The sequence below is a fragment of the Sparus aurata genome, chromosome 22 (genome assembly GCF_900880675.1).
Source record: "Sparus aurata chromosome 22, fSpaAur1.1, whole genome shotgun sequence".
NCBI classification, from domain to species: domain Eukaryota; kingdom Metazoa; phylum Chordata; class Actinopteri; order Spariformes; family Sparidae; genus Sparus; species Sparus aurata.
Genome location: NC_044208.1, coordinates 9,137,418 through 9,162,716, shown reverse-complemented (window position 1 = coordinate 9,162,716; position 25,299 = coordinate 9,137,418). Strand labels below are relative to the sequence as shown.

At 41.9% G+C, this 25,299-nt stretch overlaps 1 protein-coding gene across 1 annotated transcript; it reads right to left on the bottom strand.

The window, feature by feature from the left end:
• Positions 1–7,744: 7,744 nt before the first annotated feature.
• Positions 7,745–10,231, bottom strand: LOC115574376 (uncharacterized). The gene is made up of 7 exons (XM_030405867.1): positions 10,039–10,231; positions 9,470–9,808; positions 9,089–9,340; positions 8,906–8,950; positions 8,315–8,416; positions 8,181–8,224; positions 7,745–7,873 (listed from the first exon to the last, which is right to left on the bottom strand). The coding sequence occupies exons 1-7, from the start codon at positions 10,145–10,147 to the stop codon at positions 7,790–7,792; spliced, it is 975 nt and encodes a 324-aa protein (XP_030261727.1). The 5' UTR covers positions 10,148–10,231; the 3' UTR covers positions 7,745–7,789.
• Between the last annotated feature and the right edge of the window lie 15,068 nt (positions 10,232–25,299).

Below are 25,299 nucleotides of genomic sequence, written 5' to 3'. Positions count from 1 at the left end.
GCGAGTGAAGAAGACAAAGTCACTGATTACAAGACAAAGGAAAATGTTTGAGTCAGTCTAACACTGTAACAAACTATATGAAGACTCTTATTGAGTCTCAAGTTCACTCTGTGTCCAGTCCCACAGTGTATTTGTGACACTGACGTGTTTCACACATATGTTAGTATTCTGAGACCTGTTGGTTCCTCCTTCTGTCTCTGAACTTGTTTCTCAGAGAAGTGAAGGGGAAGTGTTTAGAAGAGAATGTGGGTACAACAGCAGCAGAGCTCTGCAGGTGTTAGCCTCTAATGATGAGCAGATAAACATGAGGAACACACAAAGCTCACAGGAACACACAGTCCACACTTTATTAGGACAGAAGACAAAGAGGCGCTTATCAAATTCTGTTGAAAACCACTTGAACTCCTGGAAGGTTTGGAGTCACTGAGACTAGTTACAACAAACTGTTGCAACACTGATGAGCGTCCTGACTGAACTGACTTTAACTGTCACGACGTGGAGGATCAAGCCTCCATGATATGTGCTGCTCAACTGGACAGTTCCAACACTTCACCTGTGGTCTGGAGGTTGTTCATGCTGTATGCTCACTGCAGACACGACTAGCTGGACATTTAAGATGTGTGAAATGTATTGACATCATTTTAGGTCAGAGTAGGTGGTCATGTGCATCCAAACCTTCTGAAAGTAGCCTGAGTTATTATCAATCAATCAATCAATCTTTATTTGTATGGTGCTTTTCATACAAAAAAGTAGTGCAAAGTGCCTCACAGAGATTAAAAACAAGAACAGAAAAAAAGAAACAGCAAATAAAATCAAGAGAAGAAAATTAAAAGAACCCAACCCTCCCCCCACCACAGACATGCACAGAGACATACACAAATACATACACGCTCATACACACACTCACACATACGCACGCAGACACACAGACCCACCCACTCACACCCACACACACACTAGCTGTCACTGAAGACACATGGCTGAGCAGCGAGGCCTGAGGCGCGGAGAAAGCCACTTTCGGGGTCCAACCACACTGAGAGAGATCTCGGTTCAAGGCCGCAGGGAGCGCCGCCACAGAAACCACCCCAGCCTGGGCAGACAGGAGGCCCCACACCAAGGTGCAGAGCCCTCCAGCCACCCGTGCCAAAATCGTCCATGGGACAGCACCCCCAGTGGCCAGACCAGAGACAACTCCCAGTCTGGCAGGCCCCCATGAGGAAACACTGGAGATTAAAAGAAAAAGAATTTAAAAACCAATAAAAAGCCAGGGTTAAAAAGGTGGGTCTTGAGCCTCTTTTTAAAAACCTCAGCAGTCTCCGCGACCCTGAGGTTCTCCAGCAGGCTGTTCCACAGTCGGGGGCCATAACAACTGAAAGCCGCCTCCCCGTGGTATTGTCAAAAGGCTAGTGCCGGAGAACCTCAGGGTCCGCGGGGGCTGATAGAGTAAAAGCAGGTCAGATAAGTAAGAATGCCCAAGGGAAGGCCATAGAGCAGGGCATTACAGTAGTCTAAGCGACAAGAGATAAAAGCATGCATCAGCACCTCTGTGCTGGCCTGAGAGAGAAACGGGCAGACTCTGGCTATATTCTTAAGATGGTGAAAACCTGTCTTTGTTATATTTTTGATGTGTGGAATAAAACTGAGCTCACAGTCAAAAATCACACCCAGATTTTTTACAGTCGAAATATTTCAAAGGCACAGGCCACATGGCTACTCGACAAAGCCCTTCACATGAAGAAGTAGGCCCAACGGGTGACCCACCTCCCAGTCTCGACTCTCTGTTTACAGACTTGCTAAAATGAGCAGCACGCTGCAGAGGGTTGCCACAGATGTCACAACTATTAAAGAGATGACAACGGAGTTTAAACCACAGTGACGGCTATGCAAGAGTCTGGCGGAAGTCGAAACGCGCATCGAGCACCTAGAGGAGACCTCAGAGTGGCTACACACTGATGGTGACAAGAGAAAAAATCTAATGGAAATAATGTGGGACCGCATTCAAGCCCTGGAAAATCACAGCAAAAGGAACAACGTGAGGCTCATAGGCCTTAAAGAGACTTTTGGGACCAATAGGACATTATTGGGTTGTGTTCATAAAATGTTGACAGAGGGGCTGGGGCTCCGGGCTGATGCTGAGTTTGCAGGTAAAGAAAAACGGGGCTTCATATGGGAAGGATGCCGACTATCTGTATTCCCAGATATGACAAAGAGTTGGCGGAGAAGAGGAGAACCTTCACCTCTGTGAAGCATAAGCTGCAGGAGCGGGAGGTGAAGTACACGCTGGCCTTCCCGGCCACATTGAGGTTCAAGTCGCGGGGGAAGAATTTGAGTTTCACTATGGCAACGGAGGCGGATACATTTATTATCGACAACAACCAGGGTAACAACTGAACATCCAACAAGGGAGATGAGTGGTTATTCATGTCCAGGTGAAAGAGCCACATACATGTTGTAAAGACAGGCATCATAGGGGAGAGATCTGTGTAGTAAAGCTGCCACAGACGGAGGATTACACGCGGGAGGAGCGGTAAGCCACGGACCAGATAAGGTTTTATTTGAGTTTTTCATTTTAAAGCTGCATATGTCGGCTACAGGACTGTCAGACTTTTTCTGGCTTGAAGTTTTTGCTTAAATATATATTCTCTCTAATCTCTCTAAATAATATTTAGTTTTTGCTAAATATTAATAACACAGAAGGCATAGACATACAGGTGAAGAGTGCTTCAAACAGGAACAGTGTATTAAGTACATGTCATGGAATATTAATGGAAGTGGAAATTCAGTCAAAAGACGCAAGGTATTGTCATATTTAAAGAGGCAAGGCAGATATTGTTTTCATACAGGAAACATAAGTCACACTCCAGAATTGACTTTTTCTTAATTGCAGTGTTGCATTATAAAAACTATTGCTATCACAGATCATGCGGCAGTGGGATTGTGTATAAGCACAGAATTGGACATGGGTAAGAGGGCTAGATGGAGACTGAATACATCTCTATTACATGACAAAGGCTTTAGGACATTGTTGGAAGAGGATTTGAAATCTTTTTTTTAATTAAACATCGGCAGCACTGAGGAAATTGCAACTGTTTGGGAGGCCTCTAAAGCATATATAAGAGGGAAATTAATAGCTCACTCAGGCGCAAATCACCAGGCTATGATGGATTTCCTGTGGAACATTATAAAGAGTACATAGACATTCTTGCCCCAGTCTTGGTGAAGGTGTATCAAGAGGCATTTGAAAAAGGCCACATGCCGCCAACATTTAATATCTCTGATTCCAAAGAAATCTGGTCGCACGTCCGAATCACATCAGGTCTTACAGAACAGGAGGCTAATGAAGCAGAACGGAACAACTACCTGCATGTTCAAGAATGTGCAGTATTCACAGAATACAGCAGATTAATCATCCTCAACATTTAAAGGTGGAATATGGAATATGAGCTGAATGCCGCCATCTAGTGTCTCAAGATTGTAGTTGCGACAAGAAAAAGGTAATTCCAGCAGTCGGGTTGCCAGGTTTGGACAGGGCAGGAGGATTGAGCCGCCTCTGTTTCCTCCGTTTACTGGGTGTGGAGGTCGATGGGTCACGATCAGTATTCTCATATATAGGATCAACGTGATATAATGAAAATAAGTATAGCAGAGGAGTTTGACCGACAGGTAACGTTAGCTAAGTTAGCAAGCGAGTTAGCTTACCGATCCAGGAGAAAGTTCGCCATTTCCGCGTGTGTTTTGATGCCGTGGAAATCCTTTACCTGAGTCCATCGAGCGTATGCTTCACCGATATTTACTCTGGTTTTTGCTCTTCTCCGGTCACTCAGCTGCTGGGACAGCTTGCCAAGCATTGCCGAGGTTGCGAAATTGGCAACCCGCAATGCCGGCCGCTATTTGGCTGGTACAATGTAAACAGGAAGTCATTGTCGAACCCGTCAAAATTTCTTAAATTATTTATTTCAGACTAAATATAATTTTTCAAGGAAACGCATTACTTTTAATCTGCGCCCCTCTAAACGCCCCGTGGATGTATTATTTTTGAAAAAAATATAGCTTTTAATAAGCATATTACATATTCAACCTTTAACTTATCATTTTCTTTGATCAATGTTCAATTCAGTACACTACCTCTAAAATGTTTGAGACGTGTTTGAAACAAGCAATTTGTGTTATGGGATTGTTCCATAGTGGTAGCTCCCCCCCCCCCCTATTGTCTGCATGAAAATGGTATGGCCTGACTGAAAGCAGGAAGTGCCGTTGGTTTATGTCTCTGGCGCAAGTTCTCAATACAGTTCATGTGATAGACACACTCCATGTCTCCTCTCCATTTATTACACACAAACAATTTGTTGTACTATTTCATAATTCAATTTATTAGTTTAACATAAAGCCATTTGTTTGGTTGGTTCTGTTGAATGTCTGTCATCTAGTATCTGACAATATCTGCTTTGTTTTGAATTCTGTCCTAAGGAGAATACTCTTAAAACTTTAAATTCAACATTATTATTACTGTCGAATATATATCGTGATAATTATCGACATCGATCAATATAAAAAAACACATCTTGATAATATCGCCCAGCCCTATCCTTGTTTCTAAAGGTTCACTAAAGTCACCATGTTTTAAACAAACAACACATTTTGTTGTCTTACTTCAATCAAATATATTAAAAATAAATAAAGTACATTATTGCAATGCACCTTCCATTTCTATATGTGATATACGTCTTCTTACCTGTGAACTGAAGTATCGCTGTCACAAATAAAGACATTTGAATCCATTTGAACTGGACCATCATGATTCTCTGTCTCTCTCCTTCTTCTGTCTCTCTTCTTATGATCATCTGAGATTCTAAAGTCGTGCTTTAGTCGAGAGAAGCTGCACCTACTTCCTGTGGTTCATATGATGTTACTTCCTCATTCGTAATCTTAGTCTGATTTATATTTTTATTTCACTGAATTTCTTGCAAATGTCATATCCACAGTGACTGACAGCAACCACAAACTCTTGATCAGCAACATGAGATGCAGCCATCAGTGAAGAGGTCAGAGGTCAGAGGTCGCAGCAGCCCGACAAAGATCCTGTGAAATTGGAATGAGCGCGTGAAGAAGACAAAGTCACTGATTACAAGACAAAGGAAAATGTTTGAGTCAATCTAACACAGTAACAAACAAACTATATGAAGACTCTTATTGAGTCTCAAGTTCACACTGTGTTCAGTCCCACGGTGTATTTGTCACACTGACGTGTTTCACACATATGTCATATGTTAGTGGTCTGAGACCTGTTGGTTCCTCCCTCTTTATCTGCACTTTTTTTCTCAGAGAAGTGAAGGGGAAGTGTTTTGATGAGAATGTCAGCAGAGCTCTGCAGGTGTTAGCCTCTAATGATGAGCAGATAAACATGAGGAACACACGAAGCTCACAGGAACACACAGTCCACACAGTCATTAGGACAGAAGAAAAGGAGGTGCTTATCAAATTCTGTTGAAAACCACTTGAACTCCTGGAAGGTTTGGAGTCACTGAGACTAGTTACAACAAACGGTTCCAGGGTTTCCTCTACATGTAATTGACTGTGGCGTACCGCCACGGCAAAATAAAAGCCGCCACACCTTAAAAATTCAGGCATAAATAAATCTAGTGTTAGAGAAAGGAAATATTTTACCGTCGTCTTCCTCCGCAGTCTTTGACGTTAACTAGCATGTTGGATATTTAGCTTGATAATTAGCTAGAGGATTAAAATGGTCACATAGAGCAGAGTCCTGCACGGGTCTTATTTTGCAAACCCGCCCGAACCCGCCATACTTATAACCGCATCCGACCCGTTTTCCGACAGTAGCACAAATTACATTCGTACCCGAGCCAACCCGGTATAAATTGATACCGACGTCCGAAGGAAAATTGGACGGACGCAATTTTTAAAAGTGAAAGTAAGCCAGCGTGGGGAATGGGAGTTCTGGGAGGGCGCAAGCACGCATTAATGAGCTCATATGAAATATAAATGCTCATTATTTGTCTCGCTAATAATGACTGATGATAAGTGACGCCTTGAAAATGGCAATCGTAAAACCCGACCCGCCTCTTCAGGCGTCCAACCCGATCTGCATCTGTGTCCGACACAGTACATTATTTTTCACCCGTGCAGGACTCTGACTTGGATAACTCCTCTCTTAAAACAAATAATAAAAATATTTCTTTACAACATGAATCTTCATTCCAAGCCCATGCAGGGGAGTTCATGATGGCTGTGTGAGAGCATTCCCTAAATTCCCTAAGTAGCCTATGACATAAGTAAAAATATTACATTATGATGACCCAAACTGTACACACACACCCCCGATGCTGCAAACAACATGGTTCTGTATGATCAGGCTGAGAAGAAGCATGTATACAGAAAACAAAACAGGGCCCAGAATGGACCCTTGAGGGACCCCACAGTTAAAATCATAAACAAAGGAACTGGAATTTTCTATATGAGTGTATATGTGTGATATGATATTATAAGGAAAACAATTGTCATACAACTGTCCTTACATACAATATGTAACTTCTACCACTAGGGGCCTCTCTATGTGAACAAATCGAAGGATGCAGAGTGTTGTGTGGAGGGCTGGGTGGAGTGGGGCTGCTAGAGCAGGCTGGAGAGTCCGGATCAGAGCCAAACCCTCTGGAGAACAAACACCAGGTGTCACTTCAGATTCTGCTCTGATCAAGAACCATTTATTGACAGAAGGAAATCTAACAGATTACTTTTAATCTTTGGGGATTTAAAAGTGGATTTATTTTCACTTGTGACTGCAGCAGCGATCTGTGGAGCTGACCTCCATTGTCAGGTGTTTATGTTCTGTAATGTTGACTGCTGAATGGAGCTGGAGGGGATATGTGCTTCATTTCATAAATGTTAGGATACAGAGAGGAGAGAGGAAGAAGAGGAGAGAGAAGTAGAGTCTATGGTAAGCAGGATACTGAGTTCACAGAGAGTTGTCCTAAATCTAACCTCACAGACACACACTCATAGTTTACAGTGAATTAATCTGGCATGAGTTAAGCAAATAAATACAAATGTTTCTGCCATGAAACTCGCTTCACTGTTGATGAACACAGCATTAAACCACCACTGCTGATGAAAATCTATCTGATGTGACTTATAGGTACAGATGTTCACAGATGTTTAAACTTGTATTCACCTTAAATTTAGTCTTGTTTGCCCACTTCCCTGTCATGGAAGTAGCAGCAGAGACAACATTGTTGAAAGCATTTGGGATGATGTGCTGTAAGTACACAACTCAACAAAATATATAACAAACTTGTTTTTAGACATTTTGATTCAGATTTCATATATATTATACTTTTAATTGTCACAAATAATTAAAAATGAATGGCTATGTAAATATATAAGAGCTACATCAATGATAAACATATTTTTGTTGCAAAGGTGCAGTGTTGACTGTATACAGTATGTTTAAGCTGTGGTTTAGAGGTTATTGTGCTGTATGCTCACAAAACACAGTGCAGAGTGAAGTGGTGAAGACGTCTTTATTTGCAGATGATATTGTTAACAGATATAAATAAGAGAAGACTGTTACTGACTCCATTAAGGCTGAAAACACATTCAAAGACACACACATGCGTGCGCACACACACATACACACACACACAAATCTGTGAACAACAATGCTAAATGAAAGTGAGTTAAAATGAGTCTTTCTGCACACAGAGACATGAAACTGAGCTCAAGCTGCTGGAGCTTCAACAACAAACAGGAAATCTTCAAATCAGCTCTGAATTTTTCAGTGGAGTCTGACAGAGGCAAAAGTGTCTTCACGGTTTTCATATTTCACCACACCATCATCTTCATCTTCATCATGATCCACCTGTGAAACACAACACACACAAACTGTCACTCTGACACACTTTAACTGGCAACTTTCACATCACTGACCCACTTTTAACACAAGAAATAAGAAATAATCTGACAGCACCTGAACGCACCATCAGTTACTGTTACTTGTATATATGTGTGTGTGTGTGTGTGCGTGTTCGCGCGCATGTGTGTGTATGTGTGTATATATATTGTCCCAAAAGTGCTCCAAATGTTGCTCCCAGCTGACTGTTGATGTTCACAAACTAAGTCATCTGAACCTGAACGCACCACCAGCTGCTGTCTGATCTGATCTTTACCTGACTGGCTGCTGCACCTGAACGCCTCACTGGTTTCTGGTTCCCTGGAAAATAAAGCACAGAGTAACATTTCAGTTCTAAACTGACAGTTTGTGTTCATCAGTCCAAACAGATGTTGGTGTGAATGTTCTCACCTGGAGCTCTGATGAGAAGAACAGTAATCACAGTAATTAGGACGAGTTCAGCCACACGCAGAACCAACATGATGTAGTCGACAACAGAACAATCTGTACGAGCTGTGGAGCAGAAACATCACGCCAAATCAAATCAAAACCAAATCAATTTTATTAATATAGCCCTAAATCGCAATCACATTGCCTCAATGGGCTTTACAATCTGTACAGTGAACAACATCCTCTGTCCTTAGACCCTTGATTCAACTGAGGAACAAACTGTCGGAGAACAAAGTTACCATCAAACATCAGGAGCACAACACATGTGTTCAGTTATGTTAGTGATGTGGCTCTGGGGGATGGAAATGTCAGACCGTCGCTGACACAATGTATTAAGATAACAGCTGCAGACTCTTCGTCTCATTAATGTGCATTTGAAATAATTCGGATACTTAAGAAAATGTGTTTGATCTGTAAATATCTAATTCAAGTGATACATATGAATTAAAGTCGCTTCTCAAGTCAGAAACAACATTCTGGCTGCAGCTTCCTGTTCCGTTCCAAAGTCATTCAGCTCAAAGAGAGAATTACATGTGACTTTCAGAAGTGTACCTAGTTGTGTTGGAGTGTCGTCCTCTGCAGATGATGTCTTGCTTCCTTCATTGTTGAATAGGACACGAAATGTTAACACACAACAAATGATGATATAATACTTTGTGTTTACCATCCAAAGAGACTCACTGTGAATTAATAATAATCGTAAAATTATACTTCATGAAATCAGACCAAATGTACCTGAGTTAACTTTCCACAGCAGCGTCTGTCCACTCTGATCATCTGTCACTTCACACTCAGGTAACTTGTGATAGTTTGACTTGTGATTAAGATGAGGAGGTTTATATTTCACCGTGGCAGAACAGCCAAGCCGCACTGTCTCCACTCCATCCATACTATCATCATACAGCCACTTCACTGTGTGTCCACAGTCACCATATGACAACACAGAGCAGGTCAACATGTCTCTATCATCCTGCTGTAGTTTCTCCACTGGTGAAGATGAGACAAGACAGCAAGAATAAAATTAACCTCATCACTGTAATCATTAGTTTTGTAATGTTTAGTATTTTGTTCTGACAAAAAAGTTTGTTCTAAAAACATAAAGATTTAAATACTCACCGTTAACAATAGACAGATGAACCAGAGCATCTTCACCTTCTTGTCTTCCTGATTTGTTGAACTGTCTGCAGCTGTAACGACCAACATCCTCCACTGAGACATTTGTAATAACCAGAGAGCAGCTCTCTGTCACGCTCAGTCTGTCTGATCTAGATCTGGGAATCTCACTTTTACTGATCTGTCCAAGATTTACCAGCTGTTTTGCTGATACCCCATAACGATTGGCAAGCCAAGAAGTACTGTCACATTTATCCTGAGTATTGATCACATTGTCACAAGGCAAAGTGACTTCATCTCCAACTCTGGCAGTGACGGAGGTGTGATTCAGTCCAGTTACTGCTGTTGAAGATGAGAGATAAATATGAGAAAAACTGGCAAAATGAGGAAATGTTTGTTATGTTCATTGTTCGTGTGATGATTATTTCTTAATCCCTGTTTCCAAGAGTTCACTCAACTCACCACATTAAAGACAAATGATAACAGATGTTCTTGTCTTGTTGAATCCAATGTACCCAATAAAGAAACTTCAGTGCACTTTCCATTTCTATATGTGATATACGTCTTCTTACCTGTGAACTGAAGCATCGCTGTCACAAATAAAGACATTTGAATCCATTTGAACTGGACCATCATGATTCTCTGTCTCTCTCCTTCTTCTGTCTCTCTTCTTATGATCATCTGAGTTTCTAAAGTCGTGCTTTAGTCGAGAGAAGCTGCACCTACTTCCTGTGGTTCATATGATGTCACATCCTCACTCTTAATCTTAGTTTGATTTAGATTTTCATCTCACTGAATTTCTTTTAACTGTCACAGTTTCTAATTTTACAGGTTTGAAATGTAGTTTTGTCTCATCCACAGTGACTGACAGCAACCACAAACTCTTGATCAGCAACATGAGATGCAGCCATCAGTGAAGAGGTCAGAGGTCAGAGGTCGCAGCAGCCCGACAAAGATCCTGTGAAACTGGAATGAGCGAGTGAAGAAGACAAAGTCGCTGATTACAAGACAAAGGAAAATGTTTGAGTCAATCTAACACTGTAACAAACAAACTATATGAAGACTCTTATTGAGTCTCAAGTTCACTCTGTGTCCAGTCCCACGGTGTATTTGTGACACTGACGTGTTTCACACATATGTTAGTGGTCTGAGACCTGTTGGTTCCTCCTTCTTCCTCTGAACTTATTTCTGTCAGAGAAGTGAAGGGGAAGTGTTTAGAAGAGAATGTGGGTACAACAGCAGCAGAGCTCTGCAGGTGTTAGCCTCTAATGATGAGCAGATAAACATGAGGAACACACAAAGCTCACAGGAACACACAGTCCACACTTTATTAGGACAGAAGACAAAGAGGCGCTTATCAAATTCTGCTGAAAACCACTTGAACTCCTGGAAGGTTTGGAGTCACTGAGACTAGTTACAACAAACTGTTGCAACACTGATGAGCGTCCTGACTGAACTGACTTTAACTGTCACGATGTGGAGCATCAAGCCTCCATGATATGTGCTGCTCAACTGGACAGTTCCAACACTTCACCTGTGGTCTGGAGGTTGTTCATGCTGTATGCTCACTGCAGACACGACTAGTTGGACATTTAAGATGTGTGAAATGTATTGACATCATTTTAGGTCAGAGTAGGTGGTCATGTGTATCCAAACCTTCTGAAAGTAGCCTGAGTTATTATCAATCAATCAATCAATCAATCAATCAGTCAATCAATCAATCAATCAATCAATCTTTATTTGTATGGCGCTTTTCATACAAAAAAGTAGTGCAAAGTGCCTCACAGAGATTAAAAAGAAAAGAAAAGAAAAAAAGTAAAAATCAAGAGAAGAAAATTAAAAGAACCCAACCCTCCCCCCACCACAGACATGCACAGAGACATACACAAATACATACACGCTCATACACACACTCACACATACGCACGCAGACACACAGACCCACCCACTCACACCCACACATACACTAGCTGTCACTGAAGACACATGGCTGAGCAGCAAGACCTGAGGCGCGGAGAAAGCCACTTTCGGGGTCCAACCACACTGAGAGAGAACTCAGTTCAAGGCCGCGGGGGCGCCGCCACAGAAACCACCCCAGCCTGGGCAGACAGGAGGCCCCACACCAAGGTGCAGAGCCCTCCAGCCACCCGTGCCAAAACCGTCCATGGGACAGCACCCCCAGCGCAGCGGCCAGACCATAGACAACTCCCAGTCTGGCAGGCCCCCATGAGGAAACACTGGAGATTAAAAGAAAAAGAATTTAAAAACCAATTAAAAGCCGGGTTAAAAAGGTGGGTCTTGAGCCTCTTTTTAAAAACCTCAGCAGTCTCCGAGACCCTGAGGTTCTCCAGCAAGCTGTTCCACAGTCGGGGGCCATAACAACTGAAAGCCGCCTAAACGACAAGAGATAAAAGCATGCATCAGCACCTCCGTGCTGGCCTGAGAGAGAAACGGGCAGACTCTTGCTATATTCTTAAGATGGTGAAAACCTATCTTTGTTATATTTTTGATGTCCCAGATTTTTTACAGATTGTGATGGTTTAAAATCCTTTAACTTTGGTAAAAGTTTCTCTTTCTTCCCTCAGGACCAATGAGTATTAGATTTCTGTACATTCTCAGCTCACTTTGGCTGCATTTCTATCTGTATTAAGACATATTTCAGTGTCCAGAGAGAACAGAGCTGTTCAAGCCACCAGAGGGAAGGTTTACTACTAGTAGAGTCAAGACATTCATAGTAGAGAATATTCACTTTACATTATGACACTGTTTGTACATGAAGGAGTCACAAAACACAGAGTAGAGTGAAGTGGTGAAGAGGTCTTTATTTGCAGATGATACCAATATCAGATCAAATAAAAAGAAGAATTTTACTGCATTTATGTTTACATTTACATTTATATTTACATTTAGCAGACACTATTGTCCAAAGCCACTTGCTTAGTTAATAAATACATTTGTCACAAAAAAGAAACCACAACATATCACCATCGATAAAGAAAAAAGGAACAATAGAAGCAATTTTCAAGCCCTCGTCAGAGTTTAGTAGCTGCTATTTATCAAGGATACCTTAAGTACCTGAGTGCTATGATTAACGAGTTAAGAGTTAGAACATACAAGTGCATATATATCTCTTTTTTTGGGGGGGGGGGGGGTTATGCTATGCAGGGTAGAGGGGAAGTCTTGAGTCAGCACACTAAACACACACACATTTCTTACACTGATGAAACAAATCAGAAACAATCAGTTGTCCAAAACTGAAAATGATCTTTGGAGATTTTTGTCATCTGAAGGTTTCAACGACTCGTTTACATGTGATGTTATTTAACTTAAGTGGAGTCTTTTCTCTGATGACTTGATGTTGATGTAGAAGTTGTGGATCAGTGGAGTCTGACAGAGGCAGAAGTGTCTCCACGATTTTCATATTTCACCACACCATCACTTTAATCTTCATCATGATCCACCTGTGAAACACAACACAAACAAACTGTCACTCTGACACACTTCAACTCACAACTTTCACATCACTGACCCACATTTAACACAAGAAATAAGAAAATCGGGCAAAGAGTCACGTGGGTACGGCAAAGTCAACGTAGTTGACCCATGTTGCGAAGAGGAAACAGTTGGTGCTGTTTTGGAAAATTGAAATAACCGAAATTAAACAAAATGGCCATGTTGAAATATTTCAAAGGCACAGGCCGCATGGCTACTGGACAAAGCCCTTCACATGAAGAAGTAGGCCCAACGGGTGACCCACCTCCCATTCTCGACTCTCTGTTTACAGACTTGCTAAAATGAGCAGCACGCTGCAGAGGGTTGCCACAGATGTCACAACTATTAAAGAGACGACTACGGAGTTTAAAGCCACAGTGACGGCTATGCAAGAGAGTCTGGCGGAAGTCGAAATGCGCATCGAGCACCTAGAGGAGACCTCAGAGTGGCTACACACTGATGGTGACAAGAGAAAAAATCTAATGGAAGTAATGTGGGACCGCATTCAAGCCCTGGAAAATTACAGCAAAAGGAACAACGTGAGGCTCATAGGCCTTAAAGAGACTTTTGGGACCAATAGGACATTATTGGGTCGTGTTCATAAAATGTTGACAGAGGGGCTGGGGCTCCGGGCTGATGCCGAGTTTGCAGCTAAAGAAAAACGGGGCTTCGTATGGGAAGGATGCCGACTATCTGTATTCCCCGATATGACATAAGAGTTGGCGGAGAAGAGGAAAACCTAAAAGCATAAGCTGCAGGAGCGGGAGGTGAAATACACGCTGGCCTTCCTGGCCACATTGAGGTTCAAGTGGCGGGGGAAGAATTTGAGTTTCACTACGGCAACGGAGGCGGATAAATGTATTACCGACAACGACCAGGGTAACAACTGAACATCCAACAAGGGAGATGAGTGGATATTCGTGTCCAGGTGGAAGAGCCACATACATGTTGTAACAACAGGCATCAGAGGGGAGAGATCTGTCTACGGACCAGGTAAGGTTTTGTTTTAGTTTTTCATTTTAAAGCTGCATATGTCGGCTACAGGACTGTAAGACTTTTTCTGGCTTGATTTTAACTTTTTGCTCTTGGTTGTTGTTGTTTTTTTTTTTTTTTTTTTGCATATTATGTACTGGAAATGTTCTTTCACCAGGTTAAATGTTAGTGTTCATATTTTGTCAAAGTATGGGGTTTTAAATATTGATATCACAGAAGGCATAGACATACAGGTGAAGAGTGCTTCAAACAGGAACAGTGTATTAAGTATGTGTCATGGAATATTAAAGGGATATTCCGGTGTAAGTTTAATCTATGGTCTAAATCACCGTGAAACTGTGTTAGACTCCCTCTTGAGAGATCAAGTTAGCAGACCGCTAATTTACGGAGTTTTATCAACCTCAGAAACGACCACACGACAACAATACACTGCAGTAAATGGATCCAAATATAAACCGCCACCAAAAAGCCACAAATAATGTTCAGAACAGCACCAAACTTGAGCAACAGTACAAATGGGGTCTCAGCACATAGTCTGGGGCATCTAACCTCCGCTAGCTTTGTAGTTGCTAAAGCTACTTTTTTTTAGCAGTAGTTTTACAAACTACATTTCTCCAGGGGTAGAAATGTAGTTTGTTCAAACTACTGCCAGGCTGAACTGCATGTAGTTTTACAAGTTACGCTTGCAAAGTAGTTTCCTCAACACTGCCAATGGAGTTATATCACCCTTTTTCAGCCTGTCTAGAGGCACTCGCCAAGGCTGTTCTTTGAGCCCTCTATTGTTTATAATTAGTCTAGAAACACTGGCTGTTAGTATCACGAATTACAGGAAAATTAAGGGAGTAGAGGGTGGGGGACAGGAACATAAATTGTTGGTATATGCTGATGATATTTTAGCTGTTGTGACAGACCCCGAGGCATCTTTACCACATTTGATGGATACTATTCAATCCTACTCTAAACTGTCAGGTTACAAAATTAATTGGAATGAAGCCGAGGCTATGCCTATGACTTCCACATGCCACCATTATATGGTGAGAAAACTTAAATTTAAGTGGGTACCTCAAGGCATGAAGTATCTTGGAATTAAACTCAGTCGGGACCTGGGAGAGATGCCCTCGTTAAACTTTGACCCAGTGTTGCAAAGAATTAAAAGAAATTTGGAGAAGTGGCAAAAGATAAAACTTCATAGTCAATATTATTGAATGAATCATAAAATGAAAGTACCTCCTCAATTTAACTATTTAGTAATGATGCTGCCAATCATGATACCGCCTGCCATATTTAAGTATGAAGATATGGTTAAACAGTTTTATGGGATGGGAAAAGAGCAAGGATAAAACTAAGTAAACTCTGCACCCCCAAGGAGAAAAGGGGGATTAGGTTTACCAGATCCAAGGTTATATGGGATATCTTTTGAAATGGCTAAATTAGTCAAATATTGGAAAACGACAGACAATAAGCCAGACTGGGTGGAGATTGAGAATGAGTTATGTTTACCATTCAGTCCAAAGGAGCAACTGTCTCAATGAAGTAAAACAACAAATCCAATTCTTGTGCACTCTAAGGAAGTGTGGCCCAAGGTACACAAAATGTATAAGTTGGTGCAATATGTACAGATATATGCTTCATTGGGGTTTAATCATGCCATACATATTGGTAAAATGTCAGTGTATTGGAGGCGGTGGCATTCAAGTGGTGTATTTACTATAGGGGACCTGTTCAAAAATGGACAATTCATGTATTCATATATTTTGAAAATGCTGACAAATCAGGGACTGTGTAAAATCTCGAATTTTTGTTCAGTAATTGTTCAGAAAATGATATTTTGAATATCTGAATGCGCCATGGGAACGCTGCAAGGCTTCACGATTTTATAGACTAACATACTATTCAGTAAGTGGTGAGTCCTCTAATGTGAAATTGTTATGGCAGAGAGACTTGAGAATAAACTTTGCACAGGAGAAATGGTTGGGTGTGCTAGCAGACTGTGGAAAGTATATAAGGGAAGCAAGAGGGAAGTTCACACAATATAAGATCATACATAGATATTATCATACCCCTGTGAGATTACATAGAATGAAACTGATGAATGATAATATGTGTTGGAAGTGTAAAACAGAGGTAGGAACTTTCCTTCACTGTGTATGGGAATGTACGGAGCCCCTTAAGGGACATGGGGGAAAAAAAAACATGGGTGAAAAAAAAAAAAAAGATGTCATTTTTGCGAGATCTCGCAAAGATTTTTGCGGGATCTCGCAAAAGCTGTAACAATTTGCTGGTCGTTCGGTAAAGTTGGAAAGATATTCACAGATTCGAACTTCCAGGATCATTAAATCTGAAGTGAAACATTTTTCAAACACAAATGAAATGTCCCACCATAATAGCATAGACTACGAGCTACAAGGACCAAAACCCAGATTTTTTACTAAAATAAGCCGTCCTCCGAGCTCGACGGACAACATCGATCTCTATGCGCAGCCGGTAGCCGGGCGAGTGCGCAGGGAACGGCCGTAAGCGGTCATTTGGACCGCTGGATTTAAACCATATAATGTCTCATAGAAATACCCAACTGAGCGATGAATGCATTCATTGTGTCATGATAACTGTACGAGAGCGGAGGTAATGTGCGGAGATGTGACCAGTGATCACAACGGCTCTATGTTTGTTTTAGATCAGCTCGTTTCCAGCTTTTTCGATTATTATTCTACTATTATTGTTTTATTATATATTAAGTGTTAAAATAAAATGTTTCATAGTCAAGTAAGTTACTTTTAGTTGTTAATTTTCTATGAGTTTTCTCTATTAAAATCTTGTGTAAATATGCAATGATTACAGTTATGTGCGATGATGTGAATATTGATAAATGTATAATTCAACTTGTTAACATGTTCATTTTGGGGTTATTTTATTTTTTTTTTTTTGTTTTTTTTTTTTTAAATATCATGACACAATGAATGCATTCATCACTCAGTTGGGTATTTACATGACAGATTATAGAGTTTAAATCTAGCGGTCCAAATGACCGCTTACGGCCGTTCTAGTAGTTTTGAATTCTGGCCCTTCTGAAGTCCAGCTGACACTTTGGTCACTGGGGATCTGCTGTGTGACAGCGGAGAGTTAGCAGCTGGATTTTGCGCCCACGGTCAGTACTATTAGTAGGTGTATAGGCAAACAAACCATCAACAACGACAATTATTCATTGTGTTATTACATTTGTGGGAAGTTATTACAATAAAGATTTTCATGTCCCCACAAAAATAAATCATTGCAAACGTAATAGTTATTACATGTGTAGAAAATAGCATGTTATGTTTGTAGTAGGCAGCGGCTCTTAGGTTTGTGGAAAATGTATTACATTTGTTGGTTTATAACATTAAATGCTGCAGATCTTTATTACGTTTTTGGGTTTATTGACAATGTTAAATGACGATAGCCTATTTGTCTCTTAATACCTACAAAGCCTCCTGCAGGCCTGATGCAGATAGTCAATGAAGCCAAGAAATTATAATAAGGAATGTTCTACCTGCTCTTATAGCCTATGCACACAGCGCAGGTCTTATTATAGGCTGTAATATATAAAAAATACTCAGTAGGCCTATAGTGAGGGAAAATTAGCTTTATTTGTGATTAAAATATGACGATGAGGACCCAACGATTGGCCTTCCTTTCCTTCTCAAACTATGTTGAAATTGCATCTTTAAACAGCCCAATTTTCGAAATTTTCAAAATTTCCCCGGACCCCGTTAAAAAAAGACTATCTGCGCAGTGATTCTGGTATCTGACCACTTTTTTCAGTGACGAGTAATCTAACACGTCAACATTTAAAAACCAGTAATCAGATTAAAGTTACTAATCATTATTTTTGTCATTTTCCTTAGTAAAAATATATAGTTCTGCTTTCTTCTTGACTCGGAGAGTGATGTCACGTGAGCCACAAGTCACATTTTCAGCAAGAGCACAACTCACGTGTAACACCACGCAGACACAAACAACAATGGAGGGAGGAGAGAGATGCGCGTTTTCTAGCTGGAAATACAGTCATTATTTTGAGTTCCTGTCAGCTAAAGATGAGAATTGTCTTTGCGAGATCTCGAGATCCCGCAAAAATGACATCTTTTTTTTCTTTTCACCCATCATTTTTTTTCCCCCATGTCCCTTAAGGGGCTCCATACGTTTTCTAGCTGGAAATACAGTCATTATTTTGAGTTCCTGTCAGCTAAAGATGAGAATTGTCTTTGCGAGATCCCGCAAAAATGACATCTTTTTTTTTTTTTTTCACCCATCATTTTTTTCCCCCCCATGTCCCTTAAGGGGCTCCGTAGTAATGTGCATTAGTGAGTCAATTTCAGGTCGAAGTTGTGGACTTCCTGAGTAACTGGTCAGGCTCAGTGATTCCCCTGACCCCCGCCGTATGTTTACTAGGAGACAGATCACAAATACCAAATATATCAAAAAGAAGTTTTTTCTGTCATTATGGTGGGCTTGGTCACAGAAAACTCGGCCTAAGAAATCAGAGACTAAATACAGCATAGCTTCTTTGTCCTTCTGTAGACTGGATTTCCCCCTTATATTTCTTACTTTATTTTTCAAGTTTTATTTTTCCTCTGTGACATGCCATATGAGATATTGAAATGTATGACCAACCCTGTACTCACATACTCTACTATTAAGAATTCAATAAAAAATTTAAATGAGAAAAAAAAAGAAATAAGAAAATCTGATAGCACCTGAACGCACCATCACTTACTGTTACTTGTATATATATTTATGCATGTGCATGTGTATATTATCCCAAAAGTCCTCCAAATGTTCCTCCCAGCTGACTGTTGTTGTTTGAGTCAGCTGAACCTGAACACACCACCAGCTCCTGTCTGATCTGATCTTTACCTGACTGGCTGCTGCACCTGAACGCCTCACTGGCCTCTGGTTCCCTGGAAAATAAAGCACAGAGTAACATTTCAGCTCTAAACTGACAGTTTGTGTTCATCAGTCCAAACAGATGTTGGTGTGAATGTTCTCACCTGGAGCTCTGATGAGAAGAACAGTAATCACAATAATTAGGACGAGTTCAGCCACACGCAGAACCAACATGATGTAGTCGACAACAGAACAATCTGTACGAGCTGTGGAGGAGAGACATCATGTCACAGAACAAAGTTACCATCAAACATCAGGAGCACAACACATGTGTTCAGTCATGTTAGTGACAGTCTGAAAGATGTTAACAGGGAGTTTAGTGGTCAGAGAGAGAGAGAGAGAATCCTAATTTTTAAAATACTTAAAATTAAAAACTAAAAATTCAAGATAGTATTAAACCTCAACAATAAACAACATACAAAAACAACATGGTCAATAAATAAAGATTCACAGAATCCAAATCATCTCAGTACACTTCCAAAGATCAGCTGGTCATCAACAACACAGCAGATGTTTGTAACACCACACAGACCTGTCATCATTATGTAATTATTCAAAGTCGTTTTTAAAAAAGGCTTTCAACATTTTTACAAACATGAAAACAGCATCATCATCCACAGCTCTCTCTATTCTGTGTCTTCTGCTCAGATACACGGCCATCAGTGCTCTCCCCACAGTGAAATTATAAAGCTGGCACCTGTCTTTATTTTTCTGAGAGTACCTGAAGCCCAACATATGTTTGGAAAAAACTTCCAAAATAGTCTGAAAACATGTTCCAACATTGTAAACAGAAGCAGCAGTGGACAACACTCCATGAAACAATGAAAAACAGGGAGGGGAAAACATTGTTCTCATCAGTTTTGACACAGTCGCTCACTAACTGTGAGAGCTCCTCTCATCTGCTGAGCAACAGAGAGACAGCCTGAGTTAATTTCACCTGTAAGCGGCAGACAAGAGGCGCTGCACTGCCCATGTTTGCGCCTGTGAGTTGAATTACATGTCCCAGAGTCACCACATTAGACACACAGAACTGCCTGTGCAGAGTCAACCCCACCTGACAGCCTGGACTGAAACAGGTCCCATAGACTACTGGTTCTAGGAGCAGCCAGGAGACTAAGCTGTGGTGTCCCAGCCTCTTCTTCTTTAACAAGCTCCACACCTTAAACAGTCCAAGATAGAAATCAGGTAATTTCTGTTGTTCTGCTGCTTTAAGTCCATCAGAAACAAAGATCTGTTCAGTCCAAGTCCACCTAACCTATTTAAAACGATGCAAGCCAGCGCCCTCCACACTGAATTAGCAGGACCACACATAAACCTCTGTGAGAACTGGAAACTGAAGGCAGCCCACCTGCTGCTCAGGTGGATCAGGCCCTGTCCTCCTTCATTCCTCAGCAGATACAGCACACCCTGAGGTTCCCACTGTAGTGTGTCCCAGAAGAAGACAACAAGACGAGCCTGGATCTTTGACAGCGGATCAGGTGGGGGGTCAACACATGACAGGTGATGCCATAAAGTGGACGATACTAAATTGTTAGTGATGATGAGGACTCTACCTTTGTTGGACATTTTGGTTTTAATCCACTTCCATTTCAACAACATTCTCCCAGTTATTAAGAACAAACAAAGAATCACCTAAAAACACTCTTAAGTATTTCAGAGCTTCACTTTTGTCACAGTTGATTACAACCTGGAATAGTCGGCCCCTGAAGGTCAGCTCTAAGTTTGTGCAACAAAAGCTTCATTGCTAAGGAGTATAACATGCCAGAGAGGGCTCAGCCTGATCTAACTCCCCTCTGAACTTGAAAAGGAGCGCTCAAACCACCATTAATTTTCAGGATGCTCTGAATGTCGAAACATAAAACCCTGACTTTATTGGTATAACCAGGCTGATCAGAGGAGAGAGCTGCTTCCAGCTCTGTATGACTCTGCTGCTCACCCTGAGCTGAGACACCCAGCAGGTCGGCTACGAGAGACTTTTTAACTTTCAGTGTCTCAGGATGGTTCTGGTATCCGGTGGCCTCAGCTAGGTCTCAGAGTTCCTCCACTTCAGACTCCAGAGCTTTCACTGAACTTACCAAGGTTTCTGTGACATTCTGAGTGTACTGTTGACAGAATTGCCTAACTTTCCACCACTGTTGGAAAGACACAAACTCAGATTTCATACTGGTTTTTCCTAAAAAAAAAGATGAAAGCTTCTTTTAAGTTGAAGAGGCACTGTTGGGTTTTATACATTTGATAAAAACAGAAGCTGTCACAAGTGAGTGATCAGAGAAGCCAACAGGGCTGATAACACAACTTTTAAACCACATTAAAACGACAGTTAAAACAATAAAAGCAACCAAGCCTGTCCACAGACAGTGAGTTATCTTTAAAGTGTGTCCAGGTGTATTGTCTCTATTTGTTATGAAAGCCTCTCCACACATCACACGCAGACGAGTGTGGGAGGCAGTATGATGCTCTGCATGGTTCCTGTCTGACCTGCTGTCCTCAGTGCAGTTAAAACCTCCACCCATAAATACATATCCCTCATTATTACATTTCTCAATCACTTCATTTTAAACATCTAGAAACAGTACTCTCTCCACTCCCACAGACAGAGAATAAATATTAATAAACACCATCTTTACATTTCCACACACTGCTCATTAATAACTTCTGCAGTTTCTACAGACTGAGGAAGAAAGTTTCTGGAAAAAAGAATTCCAACTCCACCACTGTTGCTGGTTCTGTGACTTAAAAAGGTTTCGCCGGTCCATTCTGTCCTCCAGTCAGTCTCATTATCAGGAGTACAGTGTGTCTCTTGTACCGAAATAACATTCAGCTATTTGAGAGAACACAGTTTGAATAGAGACGCCCTTTTCCCATCATCCCTTGCTCCATTTATATTCAAGCTGCCTGTTCTTGTGTCTACCATAGCATAAAAAAAGTTGTAAGACAAAAACGAGTGAACAAAGCAGGCAAAAGAAGGAATAACTATCAGACTTATTCATCATCATCTAACTGCTGTTTGACCTTTTGAAGCAGTTTGTTCAGAAGGTAAGTCTCCTGGTCAGTGAAAGCGTTCTCCCCCAGAACTCCAGAACTTCTCCTGAAAGCCTTCACTGAACCAATGAACAGCTGTAGATCAGGGAACACTTCTTCAACAGAACCAGAACCAGCAGCCCCTTGATGCTCAGTTTCAGTCTGGTGCATGCTCTGTGTGTCTCCTGCTGTGAACTCTGTGTATCTTCCTGTTCTGGACCTGGTGCTGCATCTTGTTTCTGTGGACCGGTCCTGATGAGGTGACCCTCCACTCCACAGCCAAAACATTTCATCCACTCAGAAACAATGTGATGACAATCCTCCACTGTGAACTTCAACATCAAGTTGAACTCCTCAGTGTTGTTCTTCAGAACAATGTCGACCTGCTTTCTGAAGGAAGGTGTGGAGATTTACAGCCCAGAGGAGTCAGTCTGATTGGACACAGTAAGGGTGTTTTCACACCTATAGTTCATTTGCTCTGGTCCGAATCAGGGAACAACTTGTTACAATGTTGCATATTACCTTGAGTTTGGTTTGTGTTCACACAGTAGCATTTACAAGTGGACCAAAATGTGTGATGTGCGAGGAAGCTGCTCTCTAATTGGTCTGAATTTCAAAAACGAGGCAGCAATTCAGCTGAATTTAGCACCGAGCAGACAGGAAGTCAAGCACTGAAACAACAACATTATGACATCCGGTTACTTTTCAAAATAAAACACTCCGTGTTGACACCAGAGCACAAATCTCAAAAAAGAGACAAACACAAGCTCTTCTGCTGATCCGTCGGTCAGGAACACTTCGTGTTGTTGTTTTTAGAACACAGTCCTATAACTGCGGTCGCGAGTGATCATGTAATTATCGCGGGAACTCCTTGGCCTACCGACGGCAGCTGTCTACCGTACTGCCCCGTGTCCGACTCAAAACGCAACCGGGGGTTACCAGAAGGTGGAGCAAAACACCTGATCGGGTCGTAAACGCAGTGGACACGTATCCAGTGGAAAGCACTGCTGCTTCCTGCAGTTGGTTCGGATCGAGGTTGGATCATGTTCTCACCACAAACGAACCGTACCAGAGTTTGTTTGGAACCGGACCGAGACCACCTCTTCAACAAGGTGTCGGTTCGGTTGTTTTGGTCCGACTGCGATTGATGTGTTCACACCTTCCCAAACGAACTGCACTAAGGGGGTAAACGCTCCAGGGTTCGATTCAACCGAACTAAACAAGGCAGGTGTGAAAACACCCTAACAGTCAGAGGCTCGCTAGTTCTCTCTGCAACATTTCATCACTATAGTGAAGGAGGGACTTTGGACAGAATGATCTTTTGGGCTGGATTAACCAGCGGTACCACCTGCTCACTTTACCAACGCTGTCCAGAAAAATAACGGCTCCATTCCCTGCTGAAAAAACAACATAGACCAGCATAGCTGTTGACCAGCAAGACCAGCATATGTTGTGTTTTGGTGTTGGTATGCTGGTCACCAGCATGGGATGCTGGTGGGATGGGATGTATGGGATGCTGGTGCACCAGCTTCATCAGCAACTTCACCAGCAAGACTGTGCTGGTAGGCCAGCATGATAAAGCCACTTACCAGCATAAACTAGCATGGAAATCATGCTGGTCTGACCATTCCCCTGATTGCTGAACTGCAATCCTCCACAGAGCAATTAACAGTCAGCCAGAGTTTAACTCCGTGTCTGCACGTGAGCTTCTCCAACCCCACGCCATGACTTCCAGCCGAGGCCGGTCGGTACCTCTCCAGAACGGAACTTCAAACTACAGTACGAAATACAACTGCAGTAATAAATGTAACAAACAAAACATAGAAACAATGAACATTTTCTCACCTGGTTTCTTTCCTGATGACTGAAGTCTGAAGGGAAACAGCTGCTGCTCTTTGTCACCATCAGTCACTGAACACTTCACAAATTCAAACCTTGACTCATAAAGGGGACGAGAAGTCGAAATTATCACAGAGGCCTTGCAGGGAGACTTCGATGTCTTCACTACTCGGTTATCTTCAGTCACATCATGTCGGTTATACAGCCACTTCACTGTGTGACTACATGGTCCATATGTCAACACAAAGCAGATTAATGTCACCACATCATGGTTCTGATGTTCAGTCACTGGTGAAGATGGAGATATTGTGAGAGAAAGACAAGAGTAAAATTAACTTCATCACTGTCATTCTAATTATTGTAATGTTTCACAGTTTGATCTGAAAACATTATGATGTAAATACTCACTGGAGACAACAGACAGATAAACCACAGAGACTGAAGAACTTTGTGCAGCTCCTCTTGATTCATACTGCTGACAGATGTAAAGACCAACATCCTCGACTGTGACCTTCTTTATAACCAGAGAACAGTTCTCTGTAACACTCAGTCTGTCTTTAGCTTTGACATTTTCAACAATCTCCCCATGTCCAACCAGCTCTGCTCCTTGTTGGGTTCCTGAAACACTAAAGGTCCAGGTAGTACTGTTACAGTTTTCCTGACCATTTATCATATTTTCACAAGGCAAAGTGATGTCATCTCCAACTCTGACAGTGAAGGATGCTGGAAGGTTTTCAGCTGCTCCTGTTTACAAGATCAGAGAAAAATATGGAAAATTAACTGAAATGAGAAAAAATCTTTGATATTTCTTTATCCTTTTAGGGCTAGAGATTTCCACGATAACTATGACACATTTATGACAGTCCGTTTTCCTCTACCTAGAAAACACTACACTGACAGCTAATCGCACAGCAGAGAAACAAATGCATGTAGTTGATGCATGTTTGTGTCACGGGTTTAAAGGGGAAAACTAAAAGGTGGACCCAAATGCAGATCAAAACAGGAGGCAGGATCAGGAGGAACAAAAAGCAAGCTTTATTTAACAAAAGCCGAAATCTACAAGAACCCAGAACCTAAGTGAACAAATGAAAATGTCTCACAAGACCAAAGTCCAAATGAAGCTGGGAGGGTGGAGGCGAGAGCTGAGACCCTCAGGAGGCCGACGGCAGGGGCGAATGTTTGAGGCCCTCAGGAGGACGACGGCGGGGACGAAGGCTGAGACCCACAGGAGGCCGACGGCAGGGGCAATGTATGCTGGAACCCACTGGAAGCCGGTGGCGAAGACGAAGGCTGGGACCCACTGGAAGCCGGCGGCGAAGACGAAAGCCCTCTGAAGGCCGGGGCATGGGATGGGACCCACTGGAAGCCAGTGGATGTGGCGTGGGCTGGGACCCACTAGAAGCCAGCGGATGCGGCGTGGGCTGGGACCCACTGGAAGCCGGCACTGAAGACGAAGGCTGAGTCCTTCAGGATACCGGTAGCGAAGATGAAAAGCTGAGACCTTCAGAAGACCAGCAGCGAAGACGATGGCTTAGACCTTCAGAAGACCAGCGACTAAGATGAGGGCC

Bases quoted from the DNA above. Each gene is read 5' to 3' on its own strand.
- LOC115574376 (XM_030405867.1), bottom strand. From the start codon at position 10,147: ATGATCATAAGAAGAGAGACAGAAGAAGGAGAGAGACAGAGAATCATG. The intron at 8,951-9,088 runs GTACATTTGGTC...TCAACAATGAAG, and splicing joins GCTGTGGAAAGTTAACTCAG to GAAGCAAGACATCATCTGCA. The intron at 7,874-8,180 runs GTAAAGATCAGA...TGTGTTTCACAG, and splicing joins CAGGTGCAGCAGCCAGTCAG to GTGGATCATGATGAAGATGA.